The sequence below is a fragment of the Nannobrachium achirus genome (assembly GCF_963921795.1).
Source record: "Nannobrachium achirus genome assembly, chromosome: 10".
Lineage (NCBI taxonomy): Eukaryota > Metazoa > Chordata > Actinopteri > Myctophiformes > Myctophidae > Nannobrachium > Nannobrachium achirus.
Genome location: NC_137819.1, coordinates 66659335 through 66685505, shown reverse-complemented (window position 1 = coordinate 66685505; position 26171 = coordinate 66659335). Strand labels below are relative to the sequence as shown.

General features: G+C 41.1%; 1 protein-coding gene across 1 annotated transcript; it reads left to right on the top strand.

The window, feature by feature from the left end:
• Positions 1–673: 673 nt before the first annotated feature.
• Positions 674–25922, top strand: ngly1 (N-glycanase 1). The gene is made up of 13 exons (XM_080735669.1): positions 674–799; positions 6005–6119; positions 9281–9487; positions 10301–10463; positions 12309–12528; positions 13303–13424; positions 14093–14238; positions 18141–18251; positions 19750–19938; positions 21441–21470; positions 21562–21747; positions 22544–22724; positions 24925–25922. The coding sequence occupies exons 1-13, from the start codon at positions 699–701 to the stop codon at positions 25107–25109; spliced, it is 1956 nt and encodes a 651-aa protein (XP_080591795.1). The 5' UTR covers positions 674–698; the 3' UTR covers positions 25110–25922.
• The last annotated feature ends 249 nt before the right edge of the window (positions 25923–26171 follow it).

Here is a 26171-nt window from a genome sequence, read left to right as displayed (position 1 = left end):
TTTATGGCTCTTTGAAGTGAAGTGAGCCGGATCTCTGGGATTCGTTGTGACGGAGAGAGTCGCAGCCCCAGCCTTGAAGCCACAGAAGTCTAGTAGGCCTATATCCCCTTTGGTCTAGTGGTTAAGATATTGGTCTTTCGCGTTGGAGACCCGGGTTCAAAGCTGGGTGTGGAGGTTCGGATCACCCACGTTACATCTACAAGCTCACAATGCTTCGCGTTGCGACGCATTGTGAGCTTGTAGATCTGCTATTTTCTTTTTTTCCTACATTTTATTCACTGGAAAACTTGTGAAAAAATGGGACATTTTGCGTAATACTTTTTATACTATTGGTACTTTTAAGTGCCTTTTGATACTATTAGGTTACTGTTGTACATTTGAATCCAAACTTCTACGAGTGGCAGTGTATTTCTACATTGCAGTATTGATACTTTTTACATAACAAGTAGAAAATGCACTTTTCCCACTCATTTAGAAAGGAACGGCTCCCTATACTGCGAACCGGATCCCATCGTTCAAAGAGCCGTTCAAAAGACTCGATTCGTTCGCGAACGTCCCACCGCTAGCAGACAGACAGGCATTCTGCAGGACAGAACAACCAGGAAGTTGTGTTCCATTAGTCCAGTACTTTTTACTTTTAACCAACACCACAGAACAGCATTAAACCCCCAGATTGTCGTTAATCCAGGTTCTCCGCCATGGTGGTGTCTCCTGCTGTGTCCACCCTGTTAGAGAATCCTCAGGAGGAGTTCCTGGAGTCCTCCAAGCTGCTCATCACTTATGCTGACAACATTCTGAGGTAAACTCATGCTAATCATGCTAATGGTAGCCGCTTCTTAATGTGGTGCCATTAATTATATAAGACATGGAATTGTGTTTTTTTTGAGGCACTGTGAGCTTTGTAGATCTTCTATTTTTTTTTTTTTTTTTTTTTGCTGCAAATCTTTGAATACATATTCTTCAAACCAAACTCTTATAACTCAAATCTCTGCTTCTGGGGGGTCCCTGGAACAGCATATTTTGAGATGGGGGTCCGCGGCCAAATAAATTTCATTTTAGGGGTCCTTGACGTGAATAGGTTGTGAGATACCACTGATTTAGAAGGATGGTTTAGAATATTCAAAGACTTGCACAAATATTCTCAATTTTTCGAAAATAGCAGATCTACAAGCTCCCATTTATTTATTTATTTTTTTATTTTTTTTTGAATACCGAAAGCATACAATAATGGTATAATGGTTATTATTCCTGCTTATTGTGAGTCGCTTTGGATTAAAGGTGTCTGCTAAATGCCTAAACTGTAAACTGTAGGTCTATTATAATATTATGTTAATGTGTTCCTACAGACATCAGGTCTATTATATTATAATATTATGTTATAACATTATATTATAATATTATATTATAACATTATGTTATAATATTATATTATAACATTATGTTATAATATTATATTATAACATTATGTTATAATTTTATATTATAACATTATGTTAACACCTTGACGTCCGAAATAGAATGGTGGTTGGTAGATTAGCCGTGACATTTCTATTATTGTATTGTGATCTGAGACATAATATTATGTTTATAAACATGACCCCGCAGCCCCTCCATCTTGAACAGCGCCGCTGTTTTTTCTTTTTTTTTTCCCCCCAGGCCAGTAACTCACCATGATTTTCTCGATTTCCGTTGGGATAGAATGGGGGTTTTGGCCGATCGTCGATGTCCCCGTGCGTTTCGCGTGCGCGATCCTTTCACGTAAATGTCCCCGCAAATAGTCCATGTGTGACTGAAGAACAGAACTGAAAAGTTTTGCTAGCATAGCCCCAAGCATGGCTGCAGGAGGAGCTCGAGTGTGTAGACAGTAAACGGATGGGTGGAAGGTGCCTTGGAGAAGGAGAGGCGCTGACGTCACCTCTGCTTCATGCACGGTCTGCATGAGCTATCAGTGCACGAGTGGTGACTAGGGAAGGTTAGACGATCACCGATTTTCGGATCAAAAGCTTTTATTCCGGTTTTAAAGACAAAGTCCGGGAATGTACGACGTGGCTGAGAGTCCCTGGGGGGATGTGCGATATAGTACGGTTTTAACATTAAGGGGCTCCCCTTGGCTTAGAAGGTGTTAATGAAGTACGGTCTATTATATTATACTAGAGGTTTGCGGGCCTTCGGCCCGCTCACATCTAGTTTAAAAAAAAAAGAAAAAAAAAAAAAAAAGTAAAAAAAAAAAAAAAAAAAGAGAAAAAAAATTTGTTGGGAAAAAAAAAATTTTGAGAAAAAAAAATGTTAGAGAAATTTTGAGAAATTTTTTTTTGAGAAAAAAAAATTAGGATAAAAAAAGGTTTTGAAAAAAATAAGAAATAAAACGTTTTGGTGATGTGTGCGTCTCTCTCTGTGCATTCCCCCCCCCCCCCCCAAAGTGTGCGTCTGTGAAGTCCGTTGACTGTGGACTGTTCTGTGCCCTGTGCCTATGCTCGAGTGTGGGCGTGTCTCAAAGTCCGTTGACTGTCCTGTGTCCGTTGACTGTGGGCTGCCCTGTGTCCTGTGCCCTGTGCCAAAGTGGGCTGCGGCCTTAAGCCAATTGTAAATATAAGATACAGGTCTATTATATTATAATATTATATTATAACATTATATTATAATATTATATTATAACATTATGTTAATGTGTTCCTACAGACATCAGGTCTATTATCTTATCTATCTATAAATGCGAGAAGTCTCTGCGTGTCTGCGTGTATGTAATCCGCGTATCTCGAGAACCGTTCGTGGAAATCGGCGCAAGCGCTGACTCATTGTGACATCATTTCATAAAAGGCTTTGACATCACGTACGCCACATGAGTCAACAAAAAATCTCTGTGAGTGTGTATCTAATGAATACAGATATCTCCATATATGGACATAAATGGACAGAGGCAAACAGATGTTCAAAGATCTCCATATATGGGCATAAAATGGACGCAGACAGACAGATACAGATATCTCCATATATGGGCATAAATGGACACAGGCAAACAGATGTTCAAAACGGGTCCTATGACAACAGGTGTGAGGTTTGCATTAAAGGGGGAACCGGCACTGTGTCTGCAACACAGTTGGAGGCACAGACAGATACTCCATATATGGGCATAAAATGGACGCAGATAGACAGATATCTCCATATCTGGGCATAAAATGGACCCAGAACTATAACTGCAGTGATCTCCATATATGGACATAAAATGGACGCCGACAGACAGACAGACAGATACAGATATCTCCATATATGGGCATAAATGGACACAGGCAGACAGATGATAGGGAATGAATGCGGGGCATTCATTCCCTATTTACATTGTTCCGAGTTGGCCAGGTCGCCGACTAGACGCTGGGCCGCCCGAAGGGCGGCCCAGCTTCTAGTATTTACAATTGGCTTAAAGGAAAATTCCAGAATAAAACATATTAATCCTTAATCAGCCTTTTATCACGTCTGTACATACCTGGTATGATGGATTTTTATCATAGTCCTTCCAGTTTTTACTTTTCCTGGACTCCTCAGATCTCTCTCCCACAGCCAAAACGGCGGTCATTTGTGGTCCTCCAAAAGCGCTAATTTTCACCGCTGCAAAGTTACTTTTTTCTTCATAAATCTGCTATTTATAGTTCCAAGACAGCCAGTAATCCACTGTTTTATCACGGGTTGAGGGAAATGGCCGTTGTTGACATGATCCCAATAGTACTCACAGAAGAAGAATGAAGTCTCGCGTCTCGCGTGATTACCGCGTTTCCTTTAGCTTTTTCTTTAGCGCAAAAGAAAGCTTTCTCCTGGAGTTATTACAGCCAGTATGTACACAAGGCATCGTGGTATATATATAAAAAATAAGAAAGCAGAAGAATATAATCTAGTTAGTCTATTGATCGCTAGAATCTAGTAATATGACTGAGAAGGATTCATAACAAAGCATTTTAACGGACTTCCTGTAGTCATAAGGTAATTCTATTACCTTTATTTATTTTATTTTTTCCTCAATACATTTCTTCGATTTTATTTATTATTTATTTATGGAATTACTTATAAAATAACTTTGACGTGTATTATTATTTGTAAACAATGTAGGCTACAATATAATCACAAAATAATCGTATTTTCCTCAAGACATTCTGCAATGCCTCACCAAATAAACTTTAGGTAAAAATTACCTCATGACCACAGAAACGTGTCTTTCATGAGGTACTTTTTACCTAACGTTTATTTGGTGAGGCATTGCAGAATGTCTTGAGGAAAATACGATTATTTTGTGATTATATTGTAGCCTACATTGTTTACAAATAATAATACACGTCAAAGTTATTTTATAAGTAATTCCATAAATAAATAATAAATAAAATCGAAGAAATGTATTGAGGAAAAAATAAAATAAATAAAGGTAATAGAATTACCTTATGACTACAGGAAGTCCGTTAAAATGCTTTGTTATGAATCCTTCTCAGTCATATTACTAGATTCTAGCGATCAATAGACTAACTAGATTATATTCTTCTGCTTTCTTATTTTTTATATATATACCACGATGCCTTGTTGTGTACATACTGGCTGTAATAACTCCAGGAGAAAGCTTTCTTTTGCGCTAAAGAAAAAGCTAAAGGAAACGCGGTAATCACGCGAGACGCGAGACTTCATTCTTCTTCTGTGAGTACTATTGGGATCATGTCAACAACGGCCATTTCCCTCAACCCGCGATAAAACAGTGGATTACTGGCTCTCTTGGAACTATAAATAGCAGATTTATGAAGAAAAAAGTAACTTTGCAGCGGTGAAAATTAGCGCTTTTGGAGGACCACAAATGACCGCCGTTTTGGCTGTGGGAGAGAGATCTGAGGAGTCCAGGAGAAGTAAAAACTGGAAGGACTATGATAAAAATCCATCATACCAGGTATGTACAGACGTGATAAAAGGCTGATTAAGGATTAATATGTTTTATTCTGGAATTTTCCTTTAAGGCCGCAGCCCACTTTGGCACAGGGCACAGGACACAGGGCAGCCCACAGTCAACGGACACAGGACACAGGGCAGTCCACAGTCAACGGACTTTGAGACACGCCCACACTCGAGCATAGGCACAGGGCACAGGGCAGTCCACAGTCAACGGACTTCACAGAGAGAGACGCACACTTTGGGGGGGGGGGGGGAAATGCACAGAGAGAGACGCACACATCACCAATACGTTTTATTTCTTATTTTTTTCAAAACTTTTTTTTATCCAAATTTTTTTTTCTCAAAAATTTTATTTTCTCAAAAATTTTTTTTCTCAAAAATCTTTTTTCTCAAAAAATTTTTTTTCTCAAAAAATTTTTCTCAAAAATTTTTTTTCTCAAAAATGTTTTTTCTCAAAAAAATTTTTTTCTCTAAAATGTTTTTTCTCAATTTTTTTTTTTTCTCAAAAAACTTTTTTTTCTCAAATTTTTTTTCTCAATTTTTTTTTCTCAAAAATTTTTTTTCTCAAAACATTTTTTTTTCCTCAAAATTTTTTTTTCTCAAAAAATGTTTTTTTCTCGAAAAACTTTTTTTTCTCAGTTTTTTTTCTCAAAAAAATTTTTTTCTCAAATTTTTTTTTCTCAAACATTTTTTTTTTCTCAAATTTTTTTTTCTCTTTTTTTTTTTTTTAAACTTTTTTTTTTTTTTTACTTTTTTTTTTTTTTTTTTTTTAACTAGATGTGAGCGGGCCAAAGGCCCGCAAACCTCTAGTATTATAATATTATATTATAATATTATATTATAACATTATGTTAATGAAGTACAGGTCTATTATATTATAATATTATACTATAATATTATGTTAATGTGTTCTTCCAGACATGCTGATGATGAGAAGTACAGATCTATTATATTATAACATTATGTTAACAGGTCTATTATATTATAATATTATATTATAATATTATGTTAATGTGTTCCTACAGACATCAGGTCCATTATATTATAACATTATATTATAACATTATATTATAACATTATGTTACAGACATCCAGATGATGAGAAGTACCGCTCCATCCGTCTCTCCAACCCCACCTTCTCCACCAAGCTGCTGCCCATCAGAGGAGCCGTGGAGTGTCTGTTTGAGATGGGCTTTGAAGAGGTACGTTTACACCACCCGTTTTTTGCGACCGTAGGTCGCATTTACTATCAAACCCTGCACAAACTGTGAGTGAGTCCGTCAGTCCGTCAGTCTGTCTGTCACACCTCACACGTCACACTCTTGCCCTGCTCATATCTCCGCAACCGTTGGCTCGATCCATGCCAAATTTTGCACACACGTTCCTTACCTGCCAAACTACAACCTCCAACTACAATGCCCAAATGTGCTAAACTGACCAAATGACCACCCCAACGGGGCTGCTCACGGGGAATTCCCGGGGACCACCCACTCCTGGTGCTCCAGAACGGATGCAAAAGTGGTGGCGCCCCCAGTGGAGGACCCCCTACACTGCAGCTCACATAAAATGCCGTAACTCCGGCTAGGAGCGACCGGGACAGCCGGGGCCGGTACCTATTCGTCCGCCTTGCCGGCGCGGAGACCCCACCCCTCATTTCTCACATGGCCCTCTTCTAGCGCCACCATGAGGCCGATTCTTGCAAAACACATTTTTGGACACTGCTCCTACAATTTTTGCCCTAAAATCACGCTAATCGGTACACAGTATGTCTACACTCATCCCATCAACATGAATCTCTCCCATATAGCGCCACCTCCAGGCCGATTTTTAAAAACACATTTTTGGACACTGCTCCTACAGATTTTGCCCTAAAATCACGAAAATCACTACACAGTATGTCTACACTCATGTCATCAACATGGATCAGGAAGATTTTGGCAAAACACATTTTTGCCCTATTTGTGGAGATAAGTGACCTACGGTCGCTTATCTCCCGATTAGGGAGTCTTACTGGTACCAGTGTCTGTTTGAGATGGGCTTTGAAGAGGTACGTTTACACCACCCGTTTTTATATCAGTGTCTGTTTGAGATGGGCTTTGAAGAGGTACGTTTATTTACACCACCCGTTTTTATACCAGTGTCTGTTTGAGATGGGCTTTGAAGAGGTACGTTTACACCACCCGTTTTTATATCAGTGTCTGTTTGAGATGGGCTTTGAAGAGGTACGTTTATTTACACCACCCGTTTTTATACCAGTGTCTGTTTGAGATGGGCTTTGAAGAGGTACGTTTACACCAACCGTTTTTATACCAGTAAGACTCCCTAATCGGGGATAAGTGACCGTCAGGTTGCATACATAAACTTTAGAAGGCAATGGTAGCCAATCAGGAGGGAATATGGGAAATGGGACAGATCCATGTTGATGACATGACTGTAGAGATACTGTCAACAAGCAAAATGTGTAGGAGCAGTGTCCAAAATGTGTTTTGCAAGAATTGCCCTCATGGTGGCGCTGGAAGATGGCCATGTGGGAAATGAGGTTGTGGTTTGGCAGGCACGGAGTGTGTGTGTGTGTGTGTGTGTGTGTGTGTGTGTGTGTGTGTGTGTGTGTGTGTGTGTGTGTGTGTGTGTGTGTGTGTGTGTGTGTGTGTGTGTGTGTGTGTGTGTGTGCAAAGTTTGGCATGGATCGGGGCAACGGTGGCAGAGATATGAGTGCAAAAGTGTGACGTGACGGTTGGACAGACAGACAGACAGACAGACTGACTGACTGACTGACTGACTGACTGACTGACTGACAGACAGCCGGTGGAGGTTTTGATAGTAACACATGATACATTTTAATTAAGAGATCTGTGCTGCAGACACATATTTATAGGTGGTGTAATACGTGTTAAATAGATGTACATTATTCATATAGTAATAATTGCTGTATAGAGAGTTTGTTCCGTAATGGTTGCATTTACTATCTATTTACTAAAGAGCTGTAAATGTATGTTCTATTTACTAAAGAGCTGTAAATGTATGTTCTATTTACTAAAGAGCTGAACATGTATGTTCTATTTACTAAAGAGATGTAAATGTATGTTCTATTTACTAAAGAGCTGTAAATGTATGTTCTATTTACTAAAGAGCTGAACATGTATGTTCTATTTACTAAAGAGCTGCACATGTATGTTCTATTTACTAAAGAGATGTAAATGTATGTTCTATTTACTAAAGAGCTGAACATGTATGTTCTATTTACTAAAGAGATGTAAATGTATGTTCTATTTACTAAAGAGCTGAACATGTATGTTCTATTTACTAAAGAGCTGTAAATGTATGTTCTATTTACTAAAGAGCTGTAAATGTATGTTCTATTTACTAAAGAGCTGAACATGTATGTTCTATTTACTAAAGAGATGTAAATGTATGTTCTATTTACTAAAGAGCTGTAAATGTATGTTCTATTTACTAAAGAGCTGTAAATGTATGTTCTATTTACTAAAGAGCTGAAAATGTATGTTCTATTTACTAAAGAGATGTAAATGTATGTTCTATTTACTAAAGAGCTGTAAATGTATGTTCTATTTACTAAAGAGCTGTAAATGTATGTTCTATTTACTAAAGAGCTGAACATGTATGTTCTATTTACTAAAGAGATGTAAATGTATGTTCTATTTACTAAAGAGCTGTAAATGTATGTTCTATTTACTAAAGAGCTGAACATGTATGTTCTATTTACTAAAGAGCTGCACATGTATGTTCTATTTACTAAAGAGATGTAAATGTATGTTCTATTTACTAAAGAGCTGAACATGTATGTTCTATTTACTAAAGAGATGTAAATGTATGTTCTATTTACTAAAGAGCTGAACATGTATGTTCTATTTACTAAAGAGCTGTAAATGTATGTTCTATTTACTAAAGAGCTGTAAATGTATGTTCTATTTACTAAAGAGCTGAACATGTATGTTCTATTTACTAAAGAGATGTAAATGTATGTTCTATTTACTAAAGAGCTGCACATGTATGTTCTATTTACTAAAGAGCTGAACATGTATGTTCTATTTACTAAAGAGCTGCAGAGACAGTGAGACTGCTGTTACTGAACACACACTATTTATTTTTTATTTGTTTTACAAAAAGTATCACCACCTTGAAATAATGCATGGTATCAGTTATTGTGACTATGGCCCAGTTTGGCCCATGTGTAGCAGTTTGTTGCAAAGCATCATCAGACTCCTGCCGTTTGAATGTGTGTTGCGTTGTTCTGTTTCTTCAGTTGCAAGTTAAGCCGTAATGCTATGTTTCTGTTGACGTTGTGCTTTCAGTTTTAAGTAAAGTCTTAAGGCTGTGTTTGTGTGTTCATTGTGTCCCCCAGGCAGAAACCCACCTGGTCTTCCCCCGCTCAGCCTCAGTAGATCAGCTCAGGCTGATCAGAGAGGCCATCTCTGCAGAGCGCTCCCAGAGGATCCATGGAGGGACAGGCAGGCCGCTCCGCCAGCCCAACCCCCAGACCAACCCCTCGTCTGGGCAGGGACCCCTGGTGATGCCCCCTGCCCTGTCCCCCGCTAACACCCCCGCTCTGGTAATTACCCTGATGCACAAGGCTGTCTGTAATTGTTTCATTGAGTTATGGACATCAGATTGTGTATCCAGGAAAATAAGAACAATGGGTTAAGACTGTAATGGTCCTTGAACATTGAACCACTTTATATGGACACTGTTGTTGTTCTCTCTCTCACATAGGCAGCGGGTAATGAAGGCCCAAATGCTATGCTGGGTATTTTACAAATTATATATAATATATGTGCGCAGCGTTATAGGCTGCTCTGTGTGTGTTGTTGCTGCAGCCCCCTAGTGACGATCCGGTGATAATTCAGCAAGGCTATATTGGTGGCTAGGCTTCAACATGTGATGATGAGCGTTGTGAGCTTGCAGATCGTCTATTTTCCAGACGCGGATTTTGAAACAGAAACCTTGTTGTTAATGTCTTTATCCTTTCTAAAATACTATTGCTTGTTAGTATTAGTTCATATTTCATGATTAATCGTTCATGTCATCCTGTTACTGTGTATAAATTGGTCAAATGATGCTAAATAAGTCATTGTTATGCCATTGTGTAAAAAAAAAAAACAGCCTCTCCAAACATTTGGCTCACCCGCCGTCTATGCTCTCTCTGACCACTAGTAGGACAGTATGAACTTCTACGTCACCATACAGAGTAACTTCATGGTGTTGTTCTCTCTCTGTCCACTAGGAGAACAGTATGAACTTCTACGTCACCATACAGAGTAACTTCATGGTGTTGTTCCTCTCTCTGACCACCAGGAGGACAGTATGAGCTTCTACGTCACCATACAGAGTAACTTCATGGTGTTGTTCTCTCTCTGTCCACCAGGAGAACAGTATGAGCTTCTACGTCTCCATTCAGAGTAACTTCCAGCATGTGATGGTGTATGAGGAGGCGGAGCTTCAGCAGAAGGCCAGAGACGTCATCCCTCACCAGAGGCTGAGCGCCAAGGCCAAGGAGAGGCTGCAGCATGCCCTGCTGGCTGACCCAGGTACTGCAGGCTGAGTGCCCACACTTTTTGGACTGAGAGCTACTTTTAAAACCATTTATGGCCTAGAATTATTGAATGCTTTAACCGGTGTAGATCTGCTATTTTTGAAAAAGTCGTGAAAATGTTTGCAAATCTTTGAATATAATGTATTTTTAAAGCAAACGTTTGTAACTCAAATTTTGCTTCTGGGTGGTCCCTGGAAGTAAATGTTTTGAGATGGGGGTCAGTGGCCAAATACATATCATTTTGGGGGTCCTTCACAAGAACAGACTCACTGAGCTCCAGTTAAGTGAAAAGGACGTTTTCTTTGACAATGGCTGGCCAGATTGCTGACATAGAAACATAGGGTTTTTCAAAAAATCTTAGAAGGATTCAAAAGACACTCATAGAATCGGGTCAAAATTCTAATTTTCACAATTTTTCAAAAATAGTTAAAGCATAAAATAATAATACACAACAATGTGTACCCGTTCTGAATGGGTTAAAAGGACCAGCTCAACATGGTCCACCCACCCTTTGGAACAGCGGTACTGGTGTTACCCTGGGTAGTAAGGCCCCCAGGGACCTTTAGCCAAGCTTCAGGGGACGCTCTGTGATTGGTTGGCTTGAAGGAATTGACTCTTAACTAGCACGGCTCACTTCACACTAGGTGTGATTTTATTCATTGTTATTCCAGAATGCAGACTAGGAGAAGCAGACTAAATGTTTATATTATTGTTATTCCAGAATGTAGACTAAATGGCTTATATTATTGTTATTCCAGAATACAGACTAAATGTTTATATTATTATTATTCCAGACTAAATGGCTTATATTATTGTTATTCCAGAATACAGACTAAATGTTTATATTATTATTATTCCAGACTAAATGTTTATATTATTGTTATTCCAGAATACAGACTAAATGTTCATATTATTGTTATTCCAGAATACAGACTAAATGTTTATATTATTGTTATTCCAGACTAAATGTTTATATTATTGTTATTCCAGAATACAGACTAAATGTGTATATTATTGTTATTCCAGAATGCAGACTAAATGTTTATATTATTGTTATTCCAGAATGCAGACTAAATGTTTATATTATTATTATTCCAGACTAAATGTTTATATTATTGTTATTCCAGAATGTAGACTAAATGTTTATATTATTATTATTCCAGACTAAATGTTTATATTATTGTTATTCCAGAATGCAGACTAAATGTTTATATTATTGTTATTCCAGAATGCAGACTAAATGTTTATATTATTGTTATTCCAGAATGCAGACTAAATGTTTAAATTATTGTTATTCCAGAATGCAGACTAAATGTTTATATTATTGTTATTCCAGACTAAATGTTTATATTATTGTTATTCCAGAATGCAGACTAAATGTTTATATTATTGTTATTCCAGAATGCAGACTAAATGTTTATATTATTGTTATTCCAGAATGCAGACTAAATGTTTATATTATTGTTATTCCAGACTAAATGTTTATATTATTGTTATTCCAGAATGCAGACTAAATGTTTATATTATTGTTATTCCAGAATGCAGACTAAATGTTTATATTATTGTTATTCCAGAATGCAGACTAAATGTTTATATTATTGTTATTCCAGAATGCAGACTAAATGTTTATATTATTGTTATTCCAGAATGCAGACTAAATGTTTATATCATTGTTATTCCAGAATGCAGACTAAATGTTTATATTATTGTTATTCCAGAATGCAGACTAAATGTTTATATTATTGTTATTCCAGAATGCAGACTAAATGTTTATATTATTGTTATTCCAGAATGCAGACTAGGAGAAGCAGACTAAATGTTTATATTATTGTTATTCCAGAATGCAGACTAGGTGAGGCAGACTTCCTGGTCTTGGAGCTTCTCTCCTGGTTCAAGCAGGACTTCTTCTCCTGGGTGGACACGCTGCCCTGCCCCCAGTGTGGCCGGGAGACCCAGAACTCTGGAGCTCTGACCCCCAGCACCGAGGACCACCGCTGGGGGGCGCAGCGTGTAGAGAGCCACTACTGCAGCACCTGCCAAGTCGGCACCCGCTTCCCCAGGTCTGACTGTGTGTGTGTGTGTGTGTGTGTGTGTGTGTGTGTGTGTGTGTGTGTGCGTGTGCGCACGCACGCACGCCTAGGCCTGTCTCAATTATGACATAGTAATCGTAAGCCCATTCCCAAGTTGCACCGTAATCTTTCATGGGTAGATGTGACTTATGGAGGCTGGTGTAAATAATAACAAAACAATCGATGGCTTATTGTGTCTAAAAATACATATTTAGCCACTTGTATATGCATGCCCCCACACACTGAAAGTGGTTGTCATTTAATGACACTGTGAGATTCACTGTTACAGAGCCACCATCTAAGCTTATTGCGACCGTCAGGTCGCATTTACTATCAAAACCTCAACCGGCTGTCCGTCCGTCAGTCAGTCAGTCTGTCAGTCACACGTCACACGTCACACTTTTGCCCTGCTCATATCAATTTTTGCCCTAAAATCACACAAATCGGTACACAGTATGTCTACACTCATCTCATCAACATGGATCTGTCCCATTTACCGCCACCTTCAGGCCGATTTTTTTAAACACATTTTTGGACACTACTCCTACAGATTTGGCCCTAAAATCAAAGACACTTTAGCTTGATAAAGTAGTGTAGTGGTGAAGCTCTTGGTTGTAGCTCAGCTACAGTAGTGTAGTGGTGAAGCTCTTGGTTGTATCTCAGCTACAGTGTGCTTACAGTGTGTTGTGTTGTTTTCAGACGGTGTTTTGTTGTGTTATATTTCAGGTACAGTGTTTTTACAGTGTGTTGTGTTGTGTGTTTCAGGTACAACAACCCAGAAAAGCTGCTCCAGACCAGGAGAGGGCGCTGTGGCGAGTGGGCCAACTGTTTCACCCTGTGTTGTAGATCTCTGGGTCTGGAGGCTCGCTACATCTGGGACAGTACAGGTAAAACACTGCCCCCTATGGGTCTGGAGGCCCACTACATCTGGGACAGTACAGGTACCTAACACTGCCCCCTATGGGTCTGGAGGACAGTACAGGTACCTAACACTGCCCCCTATGGGTCTGGAGGACAGTACAGGTACCTAACACTGCCCCCTATGGGCCTGGAGGACCTACACATACCTAACACTGCCCCCTATGGGCCTGGAGGACAGTACAGGTACCTGACACTGCCCCCTATGGGCCTGGAGGACAGTACAGGTACCTAACACTGCCCCCTATGGGTCTGGAGGACAGTACAGGTACCTAACACTGCCCCCTATGGGCCTGGAGGCTCGCTACATGTGGGCCAGTACAGGTACAGACTAGCGTCATGGCCAGGTGGTGTATTTATTTATTTGTACATCAAGCTGCCTCTCACTACAGAAACAGGAGATTGGCTCCTGCCCTCTGGGCCTCATGCAAGGCTTACATCTTTATTAATTACAGGTAAAGACTATATCTGGGACAGTACAGGCTAATGGAAACATACTCCTAACAGGTGCTAGATTTTTCTTTTTTTTTAAGTTACTAGAGAAAGTAATTTATCTCTGTGTGTGTGTTTACAGATCATGTGTTGTGTGTTTACATGTGTTTACAGACCATATGTTGTGTGTTTCATGTGTTTACAGATCACGTGTGGACAGAGGTGTACTCGGTCTCCCAGCGGCGCTGGCTCCACTGTGACTCCTGTGAGAACGTGTGTGACAAACCTCTGCTCTACGAGGTGGGCTGGGGCAAGAAGCTCTGCTACATCCTGGCCTTCTCCAAGGACCAGGTGAGACACTATCTCCTACACCCTGGTCTTCTTAAGAGGGAAAAATAAAAGGAACATGGTCATCTAACTGCAGAATTTACATACAGTTAAATGGTACGCCTGAGCAAGTGGTATTGGTCAGGAGCTTGAAAGATTTGGAAAAATATGCATAGTTGGTGGTTTGTCTATCGACAAAGTTTTGCTATCGTGTTTTTAGGCTTTGAAATATATTCTGCAAATTTTTACTAACTTAATGGGGATAATTTGACAAATACCATAATACTGTATTTCTTTAGCCGGCAAACAATGTTATGATGCAATCATTGTAATTAAAGGACCTGCACCATGAATTTTCACTTTTTCTATTTTAAAACCTTTTTTTGGGGTCCCACTGGCACCTTCTATCCTCACAAAGTCCTATTTCTGAACATTGTGTCTTTCTCTGGTTTTGGGAAGACAGAGATGAAAAGCTTTCCACGGGTTCTCAGAACAGTGCTGTTCTGAGAGTTGATCCGTGTGACGTCACACGGATTCCCGTTTTTTTTTTTCAGATTAAAACATTTTTTTTTTTCAAAATTTCTTTTTTTCAAAATCTTTTTTTTTCAAAACATTTTTTTTTTTCAAAACATTTTTTTTTTCAAAAGTTTTTTTTTTCATTTTCAAAAAACTTTTTTTTTCAAAACTTTTTTTTCAAAAAACTTTTTTTCAAAAAACATTTTTTTTCAAAACATTTTTTTTTTTTTTTACTTTTTTTTTTTTATACATAAATACAATGCAGGTGGGGTTGATTGTCTAATGTAGATTAACTTCCTGTAATGTCTGGTCTAGCAACGGTCGCCCTGTGTCATTTGACAGTAGGCCTATAACATACAACATAGGCCTACAGTAGGCTATAATCAGAGCTGCAACATTATCCTATTTTTGTATTGGCCCAATATTAACATTATTTGTTGTCAACGTGGGGTCCGGGGAGGAGTGAAGAGGAGGGGAGGGGGGAGGGGTGGAAAAACCCCACTAGATGCGCCCCTGAGCAAACAGAGGCCGTTTTGGTATTGCAGCTGGAGAGCCTCATTATAGTAGAGCTAGAACAAACAAAAATAATGGTCAGAGTGTTTGTTGAGGGTTAAAACCTGTCTAAGACTCAATTTTGAGCATATATTTATACAAAAAATATAGTTTTAAAAGCATGGTGTAGGCCCTTTAAGTGATTAAATGACATTGAATAAATCACCCTTGAAGCATTGATCCTTGGATTGGACAAACAATTTGTGGACTGAAAATTAGTTTTCATTTTCTTCATTCGGGTGAATTTCGATGACTCGTATCCCTATTCTGAGGAAAACTTTAGACAAAAATAGCAGCTCTACAAGCTCTCAACGGCGCCGTTGAGAGCTTGTAGATCTGCTATTTTTGGCAAATAGGTTTGGTGTAGTCTAAACCTAACGCGGCACATTCTATGCTGCCCGGCGGATCTCGCCGGGTCCTACGGCGTATCGAACTGACACGGAGGTGACATAGTCCATGGGCCATACGAGTAGGGCTTTCACTTCAAGCATTTTTTACAGATCGACTAGTTGAAGCCACTGGTGGTCGACTAGTCGTTAACATATTATGTCATAATAAAGAGCGCTGTGGCACGGCTTTCACAGCAGCCAAGTTACCATGACAACGGATACTCACACACAAACCCCACGTGTGCAAGTCAGTGCAACAACAAGACCAGCATTTCACAATCGCCACATCCATTTGAGCTGCTACAGTAATAGAAAGCCATGCTTACTCACCAATAGCTGCTGTCTCTCGTAAACAAAGGACATATATCCATTTCCATGGTCGGCTAGCCAGGCTAGCTGGCTAGCTCACTACACAACACAAACACTCCTCTGTCTTTTAATTACTTCTAATCAAACGAACGTGCAGAACGTCTGTCGGTCTGTTCGTTGTAGCAAGCACTGGGCTGTCCTCACTTGCTGCTATGATCGCGCTACGATGTTATACTGTTAAACAACTATATTCTGACTGTAGGACTAGTCTGTAGTCTCACAACTCACTGCTGTGTGCAGACGCGACACGGAGCACTTTAGGTGAACTCTGGGTGAACTCCACTCCACTGTCTTTGGGAATATTAACCCCTCGGTGGGGAGATACAGCAAGGTGTGTGTGTGACTGGATAATAATATTCCGTTTGTAATGGTTGTTAGACATAGAACAACTATAATCGAATTGAAATGAGTTTGCTAGGTCTTCATAAAAAAAATTAAAAAAAACGAAAATATTTTTTTTTAATTATTTTTTTTCGACTTTTCGACTAGTACCTACAAGATCGACTAGTGGTTCTACTAGTCGACTAGTCAACTAGTCGACTAGTCGGTGAAAGCCCTACATACGAGATGTCGGTATCGGAAAGGTGGCAAAGGTTATCATGCATTTTTGAAAAGCTCTATATCTGTAGATTATAATTTGGTATGATAACCCTTTCTGAGACACAGCTAAATTGGTGTTATCAGCCGCTAGAGTTGGTGTCCCATTAACTTTACTATACAGGGGAGGAAAAAAAAGCAAAAAAAGAATCTGCCTTAAGTAGCATATGAGGGGTCAAACTAGGGGTTTTTCATGATTCTGAATCTATTGCAAGCATCTGTTTTGCACAAAAACATTCCTTGGGCTAAAAAATGGCCCCACAAGACTATGGTTTAGTAATGAAAAGTGATGAGTCATCACTTTTCACACTTTTGTTGGGTCCGTTTTAGCCCCAGGAATGTTTTTTATGCAAAACAGATGCTTGCAATGGATTTAGAATCATGAAAAAACCCTAGTTTGACCCCTCATATGTTACTTAAGCTTTCGCGTCGGTGGCATATCAACCTGAAGGGCTCCTGTCACTCGATAATGACTGCTGAGCGAGATGTTATCCCGCTTATTACCCGGCTACTAAATAAAATTAATAATTTGACTCAAAACTAAAAAAAAAACAAAGTATTTCCTTGTTTACAGACGGCTGAAAGTGCGTCCCCCCAGCTCAACACGGTCGCCTTGGAAAACAAGGAAGTGCTGGTCAAATAGAATCCATTTTCTGTTACTGCGTCGTCTATTTCTCGCCTCAAATGTTTTTAAAGACATTCTTCAGAGCAATGTTTAGTTGTAAATGACGCTGTGTGTTTGTTTACATGGCTGCCATGTTGGATACAACACTACATCCACGCAGTGCAGCCTGAATGCAGCAGCTGCTCTGAGCCTTTGATTAGGCAGCGGTGAATTATAGAGCGGAGCGGTCATTATACGCCTATAAATGATTTCAGCGCTCGACCAATCAGGCATCCAAACAAGCCGGGTAATAAAGCAGATTAATTTTTTTTTTTTTTTTTTTCCCTGTAATGTAAAGTTAATGGGACACAACTCTAACGGCTGATAACACCAATTTAGCTGTGTTTCAGAAAGGGTTATCATACCAAAATATAATCTACAGATATAGAGCTTTTATAAAATGCATGATAACCTTTGCCACCTTTCCGATACCGACATCTTGTATGGCCCATGGACTAACATGACTCCTGCTGCTGTCCGCTTTGAGTAAATGAGGAAGTGATCCACGGTGGAAAACCAGTGATAAATAATAGCTATTTTATCATTATAATGGATAAGCCTAAACAAACCAGTTCACATGAACAATACTGATGTAAAATAAGATATCTGAACGGCTACATGTATTTTATACAATTAAAATGTCTTGATTTTACAGGTGGTACATGTCACATGGAGGTATTCATATAATCATATTTATATTATTTATTAATCATATTTATATTATTTATTAATCATATTTATATTTATTATATATTACAGGTAGTAGACGTCACATGGAGGTATTCATTTAATCATATTTATATTGTTTATTAATCATATTTATATTATTTATATTCCAGGTGGTAGATGTCACATGGAGGTATTCCTGTAATCATACAGACGTGACGTCGAGGAGGATCAAGGTTCAGGAGGCTTGGCTGAGACACACCGTTAATGGACTCAGTGTAATGGTAGGTACTGGATGGATAAACTAGTTGTGAGGTCTGCAGATTGAAGCCTCTGTAATGTCCATAAACTAGTTGTGAGGTCTGCAGATTGAAGCCTCTGTAATGTCCATAAACTAGTTGTGAGGCCTGCAGATTGAAGCCTCTGTAATGTCCATAAACTAGTTGTGAGAGGTCTGCAGATTGAAGCCTCTGTAATGTCCATAAACTAGTTGTGAGGCCTGCAGATTGAAGCCTCTGTAATGTCCATAAACTAGTTGTGAGGCCTGCAGATTGAAGCCTCTGTAATGTCCATAAACTAGTTGTGAGGCCTGCAGATTGAAGCCTCTGTAATGTCCATAAACTAGTTGTGAGAGGTCTGCAGATTGAAGCCTCTGTAATGTCCATAAACTAGTTGTGAGGCCTGCAGATTGAAGCCTCTGTAATGTCCATAAACTAGTTGTGAGGCCTGCAGATTGAAGCCTCTGTAATGTCCATAAACTAGTTGTGAGGCCTGCAGATTGAAGCCTCTGTAATGTCCATAAACTAGGTGTGAGAGGTCTGCAGATTGAAGCCTCTGTAATGTCCATAAACTAGTTGTGAGGCCTGCAGATTGAAGCCTCTGTAATGTCCATAAACTAGTTGTGAGAGGTCTGCAGATTGAAGCCTCTGTAATGTCCATAAACTAGTTGTGAGAGGCCTGCAGATTGAAGCCTCTGTAATGTCCATAAACTAGTTGTGAGGCCTGCAGATTGAAGCCTCTGTAATGTCCATAAACTAGTTGTGAGGCCTGCAGATTGAAGCCTCTGTAATGTCCATAAACTAGTTGTGAGGCCTGCAGATTGAAGCCTCTGTAATGTCCATAAACTAGTTGTGAGGCCTGCAGATTGAAGCCTCTGTAATGTCCATAAACTAGTTGTGAGAGGCCTGCAAATTGAAGCCTCTGTAATGTCCATAAACTAGTTGTGAGGCCTGCAGATTGAAGCCTCTGTAATGTCCATGAACTAGTTTTGAGAGGCCTGCAGATTGAAGCCTCTGTAATGTCCATAAACTAGTTGTGAGAGGCCTGCAGATTGAAGCCTCTGTAATGTCCATAAACTAGTTTTGAGAGGCCTGCAGATTGAAGCCTCTGTAATGTCCATAAACTAGTTTTGAGAGGCCTGCAGATTGAAGCCTCTGTAATGTCCATAAACTAGTTGTGAGGCCTGCAGATTGAAGCCTCTGTAATGTCCATAAACTAGTTGTGAGGCCTGCAGATTGAAGCCTCTGTAATGTCCATAAACTAGTTGTGAGGCCTGCAGATTGAAGCCTCTGTAATGTCCATAAACTAGTTGTGAGGCCTGCAGATTGAAGCCTCTGTAATGTCCATAAACTAGTTGTGAGAGCCCTGCAGATTGAAGCCTCTGTAATGTCCATTAACAACAACAACAAAAAAAACGCAAATAAAGATGTTAAGTGTGTGTGCGTGCGTGCGTGTGTGCATGTGTGTGTGTGTGTGTGTGTGCGTGCGTGCGTGTGCGTGCAGAGGCAGCAGGCTCTCGCCCCCTCCCGCAGGGCGGAGCTGACGGAGAGGCTGATGGTGGAGCTGGTGGAGTTCATCTCTCCTAAGACCCCCACCGCAGGGGATCTGAGCGGACGCAGCTCTGGATCCCTGGCCTGGAGGCTGGCCAGGGGGGAGACCGGACCCCCCACCGGACCCCCCACCGGACCCCCGGTACTGTTATATTATTTTTGGATCCCTAACTTAATGTGCAACATTGTTTTCTCACTCAACTGTAAACAAACCAACCTAAAGTTTAAGTGTATAGAGGGTATCTGCACGTTTCTAAAGTAACAATTTAAGGACTTTTAATACCTCTAAAATGGCAAATTAAACATTGGCCAAATTGTCAAATATTAGAGGCAGGAATTGTGAAAATAGCAGATCTACAAGCTCACAACGCCTCGCAACTTGGGAACAATGCAAGTTGGGAGCGATGCAGATATGTGTGTGTTGGTATTCTGGTGGTGCTACTTCCTTTGATGAGTTAGAGTTTAAGTTTAAGTTGTACGTGTGTTCCATTGTTTCTCCTGTTTGTGTTCAATTCATCTGGATTGTGTTGCAATCAGCTGCTCATACGGACGGACAGGACTGCACATCTAGTTAGATGGGATTCCATACAGTCACATCTAGATGATTTGTCTAACTCCATAGACCAGGGGTCTTCATCGTTTTCAGGCCAAGGACCCCTTAGTTGAGAGAGAGATGAAGCAGGAACCCCTTAGTTGAGAGAGAGATGAAGCAGGAACCCCTTAGTTGAGAGAGAGATGAAGCAGGGACCCCTTAGTTGAGAGAGAGATGAAGCAGGAACCCCTTAGTTGAGAGAGAGAGATGAAGCAGGGACCCCTTAGTTGAGAGAGAGAGATGAAGCAGGGACCCCTTAGTTGAGAGAGAGATGAAGCAGGAACCCCTTAGTTGAGAGAGAGATGAAGCAGGGACCCCTTAGTTGAGAGAGAGAGATGAAGCAGGGACCCCTTAGTTGAGAGAGAGATGAAGCAGGAACCCCTTAGTTGAGAGAGAGATGAAGCAGGGACCCCTTAGTTGAGAGAGAGATGAAGCAGGAACCCCTTAGTTGAGAGAGAGATGAAGCAGGGACCCCTTAGCTGAGAGAGAGATGAAGCAGGGACCCCTTAGCTGAGAGAGAGATGAATTAGGGACCCCTTAGCTGAGAGAGAGATGAAGCAGGGACCCCTTAGTTGAGAGAGAGATGAAGCAGGGACCCCTTAGCTGAGAGAGAGATGAAGCAGGGACCCCTTAGTTGAGAGAGAGATGAAGCAGGGACCCCCCACAACCTGTTCATAGATTCCATATATGTCAATTTGTGTTTTCAGATATTTAACCACTTGAACCGTCAATACTTAATAAACTTGACCTTTCACTCTGTACTTAGTCTGCTCTCTCCCCCTCTACACCAAACCTTTTTGCCGAAAATTATAGCAGATCTGTAGATCTGCTATTTTTGGCTAAAGTTCTCACAATATGGACGCTAGGGTTCAAGTGGTTGATATAAAAAAGGAGAAAAAAAGTTTCGATCAAACAAAGATTTGGAGGACCCCCTGTAGTAACTCTGAGGACCCCCTAGGGGGCCATGTTGAAAACCCCTGCCTCAGAGTGTTTGTTTAACTCCTGTATTTTCCCTCCAGGGCGAATATGAAGCTATGTTTATTCTCCTCCAGGTATCAGAGGTGGTGTTCACCCCCACCCCGGTGGAGCAGAGCCAGAGGCTGTTCCACCTGATGTTTAACTCCTGTATATGTGATGTTTAACTCCTGTATATGTGATGTTTAACTCCTCCAGGTATCAGAGGTGGTGTTCACCCCCACCCCCGAGGAGCAGAGCCAGAAGCTGTTCCACCTGCGCTACAGCTGTGCTCAGGACCGCTACGTCAGGGTGTCCAACCACCAGGAGGCGCTGGAGGGCTGGCAGAGCGGAGTGTGGAGGCAGGAGGGGCTCTTCAGGAAGGTGGAGACTGACTGGCAGATGGTTGGTGGAAATTAAACACTCTGGAATTCTATCTCACTTTGATTGATTGATTGATTGATTGATTGATTGGGTATTTTATTAGACAAAGGTGGAGAGCATAACAAGTATAGTCAATACCCATTGGGTGCCCCTGGATTGAGCCCCATTTATCCCCTCTCGCTGCCCAGGCCCACCACCATTGTATTGAATTGCTGTTTTCACTAGTTTAGTACATTTCATAGATGATAAATACAAAACGAGCGGTTTTGGACATACAAGGTCTCCACCCGACAACGACAATATGCTATAAATATAAGGTGCTGGGAGTGAAGATTATAATGTAGGGGTGCCTCGGATTAAAAACAATATTTATGGGGAGACCTGAGACGAAACCCCTGTTCTAGGTGTAGCTATATGAAGTACATAAGGCTGATGTTGCAGTACTCTCTGTGTCCACCAGGTGTACCTGTGCAGGACAGAGGGCTGCTCTACAGGCCTGGTCTCATGTTGCAGTACTCTCTATGTCCTCTAGGTGTACCTGTGCAGGACAGAGGTGGTCTCATGTTGCAGTACTGTGTGTGTCCACCAGGTGTACCTGTGCCGTACAGAGGGGTACTCTACAGGTCTGGTCTCATGTTGCAGTACTGTGTGTGTCCTCTAGGTGTACCTGTGCAGGTCTGGTCTCATGTTGCAGTACTGTGTGTGTCCACTAGGTGTACCTGTGCAGGTCTGGTCTCATGTTGCAGTACTGTGTGTGTCCACTAGGTGTACCTGTGCAGGTCTGGTCTCATGTTGCAGTACTCTCTGTGTCCACTAGGTGTACCTGTGCAGGACAGAGGGGTCCCCAACAGGTCTGGTCTCATGGAGGATGGATTTCTCCTCGGTGAAGATGAGGGTGAGCAGAGTGGAGGTCAGAGCCTCCTCAGAAACCTTCCATTCTGGAGCCGTCAGCTGGAGTCTGAGGGGAGCCGGGGACCCCCTGACTGAGTTCACTGCAGGTAATAACACCAGGGACCCCCTGACTAGAGGTAATAACACCAGGGACCCCCTGACTAGAGGTAATAACACCAGGGACCCCCTGACTAGACTGCAGGTAATAACACCAGGGACCCCCTGACTAGAGGTAATAACACCAGGGACCCCCTGACTAGAGGTAATAACACCAGGGACCCCCTGACTAGAGGTAATAACACCAGGGACCCCCTGACTAGAGGTAATAACACCAGGGACCCCCTGACTGAGTTCACTGCAGGTAATAACACCAGGGACCCCCTTACTGCAGGTAATAACACCAGGGACCCCCTCACTGCAGGTAATAACACCAGGGACCCCCTGGCTGAGTTCACTGCAGGTTGGAGGACCCAGAGTGGATTGGTAAAGGAACTCAGAGAGTAGAGATTGAGAATATGGTATTTAGTTAAATGTGTGGTGGGAAAATGTCTCTGGCTTGTTTAGGCTTGGTGTCTGCAGCAGCAGCAGCAGCAGCAGCAGCAGCAGCAAACTAAAGGTCCTCTACAGGAGTATCTAGTCAAACTAAAGGTCCTCTACAGGAGTATCTAGTCAAACTAAAGGTCCTCTACAGGAGTATCTAGTCAAACTAAAGGTTCTCTACAGGAGTATCTAGTCAAACTAAAGGTGCTCTACAGGAGTATCTAGTCAAACTAAAGGTTCTCTACAGGAGTATCTAGTCAAACTAAAGGTGCTCTACAGGAGTATCTAGTCAAACTAAAGGTGCTCTACAGGAGTATCTAGTCAAACTAAAGGTCCTCTACAGGAGTATCTAGTCAAACTAAAGGTTCCTCTACAGGAGTATCTAGTCAAACTAAAGGTCCTCTACAGGAGTGTCTAGTCAAACTAAAGGTCCTCTACAGGAGTATCTAGTCAAACTAAAGGTCCTCTACAGGAGTGGCTAGTCAAACTAAAGGTCCTCTACAGGAGTATCTAGTCAAACTAAAGGTCCTCTACAGGAGTATCTAGTCAAACTAAAGGTCCTCTACAGGAGTGTCTAGTCAAACTAAAGGTCCATCCTACAGGAGTATCTAGTCAAACTAAAGGTTCTCTACAGGAGTATCTAGTCAGACTAAAGGTCCTCTACAGGAGTATCTACTAGTCTTAATCCTACTGACTCCTTGCAAAAGACTGAGCAGGTTCAGTTCTTCATGGACGGGTTCCGACAGCCCTATCGACGGCAAGCATCTCTTGCCGACAAGCTCCTGATGGCACCCTGTTTGCAGCAGGTGCTTTTCGACGGCAAATCATGGCCGAATCTGTGCAGTTAAAAACTGTCTTTACTATAGAGGGTATGCGCATGCATAAAGTGAATTGTTTACAAGGCCAGAAAGTAGTTTTCTGTGTGGATGTATGGGCTGTCAAGACCAGAAAGTAGTTTTCTGTTTGGATGTATGGGCTGTCAAGACCAGAAAGTAGTTTTCTGTGTGGATGTATGGGCTGTCAAGAACAGAAAGTAGTTTTCTGTTTGGATGTATGGGCTGTCAAGACCAGAAAGTAGTTTTCTGTTTGGATGTATGGGCTGTCAAGACCAGAAAGTAGTTTTCTGTGTGGATGTATGGGCTGTCAAGACCGGAAAGTAGTTTTCTGTGTGGATGTATGGGCTGTCAAGACCGGAAAGTAGTTTTCTGTGTGGATGTATGGGCTGTCAAGACCAGAAAGTAGTTTTATGTGTGGATGTTTGGGCTGTCAAGACCAGAAAGTAGTTTTCTGTGTGGATGTTTGGGCTGTCAAGGCCAGAAAGTAGTTTTTGCCACTCAGCAGGCGTTCCTGTATAACTTCCGGGTATGATGATGATGTCACGCGTATACCCTCTATTGTCAAGGACAGCACAAGGTCAATAAAATCAATAAAACAAGACAATCAAAACATCAACATCAATAATCTGTACATCGAAGCTGTACACTGAACACAAACTATGACGCAAAATGCGTCACAAAGGCCCCACTACATCACGTTTTACTACGCGGAAGAAGGGGTTGAAATTTGGCTTCATGCGCTGGGTGAGCAACTCAATGCAAGTGGACGGGCGGGGATATCTGGTGTCCTCTATTCTTATTATAACTCTATGTTCCATGTTTTAAGCATATTCCATGTTCCACTCTCTCTCTCTCTCTCTCTCTCTCTCTCTCTCTCTCTCTCTCTCTCTCTCTCTCTCTCTCTCTCTCTCTCTCTCTCTCTCTCTCTCAGACGGCAGAAGCCACACCTTCCCGTCTCTCTCGGGTTCTCCAGAGCTGCTGATTGAAGCTCGTCTCAGCGGGGGGGAGGGCCAGTCGTCATGGCAACACGCCCAGCTGTTCCGCCAGAGTCTGAAGGAGACGGCGGAGACGGCGGAACCCGCCTTCGAAGTCGTCGTTCACCTGGAGGACGCCTGAGGACGCGACACGCTGTGACAACTTCCTGGTACATCTGGAGGACGCCTGAGGATGTGACACGCTGTGACAACATCCTGGTACATCTGGAATGAGGAGTGACACCCAGCTCTGATCCATAGCGTTAGAAAGAGTTCTCCTCAACCTATTCAGTACGGGTACACCTTATTGTGTGTCATTATTTTATGCTTTAACTATCGGTGCTGCGCTGCGAGCTTGTAGATCTGCTATTTTTTAAAAATCGTGAAAATCAGAATTTCGACCCGATTCTATAAGTGTCTTTTGAATCCTTCTAAGGTTTTTTGAGGAACCCTATGTTTCTATGTCAGCAATCTGGCCAGCCATCGTCAAAGAAAAGGTCCTTTTCACTTAACTGGAGCTCAGTTAGTCTGTTCTTGAGAGACTACTATGTCAGTGGTTCTCAAACCTTTTCATGTTGTGAAGGACCCCCAAAATGATATGTATTTGGCCAAAATAAAATAATGATACACAATAATGTGTACCCGTTCTGAATGGGTTTAAATCATTTAATTTGGCACCCATTGAAGGACCCCTGTGGCGTCCCCGGAGCCCCACTTTGAGAACCCCTGGTGTAATGGCTCTTAAAGAACAACTTAGTTGTTTTACAACAAGGGTTCATATTTTAGATTGTAATTAGAGAAAAGAAAAAGTGACTGTTAAAATGTTTTCATTTGCTTCGTTGTATTGTTTTATCATGTTTACCGTGCTAAAATGTGGGGTATGCGTACGCATGGGGGCATGCGTACAAGTGGCTAAATATGTCTTTTTAGACACAATAAGCCAGCAGTTTCTTTATTGCTATTTACAGTAACACTTCTAGCCCCCATAAGTCACATCCAACCATGAAAGGTTGTGTTGTATCTTGGGAATGGGCTTATTCTGTGTAAAATGACATATTTAGCCACTTGTACGCATGCCCCCAACCACTATCTCTAAAACAATAGAAAGAAGTAAATTAAATCAATTTAACACTCATCTTTTATATTCTTTAATTACAATCTAAAATATGAACCCTTGTTGTAAAAAAAATAAAGTTGTCCTATA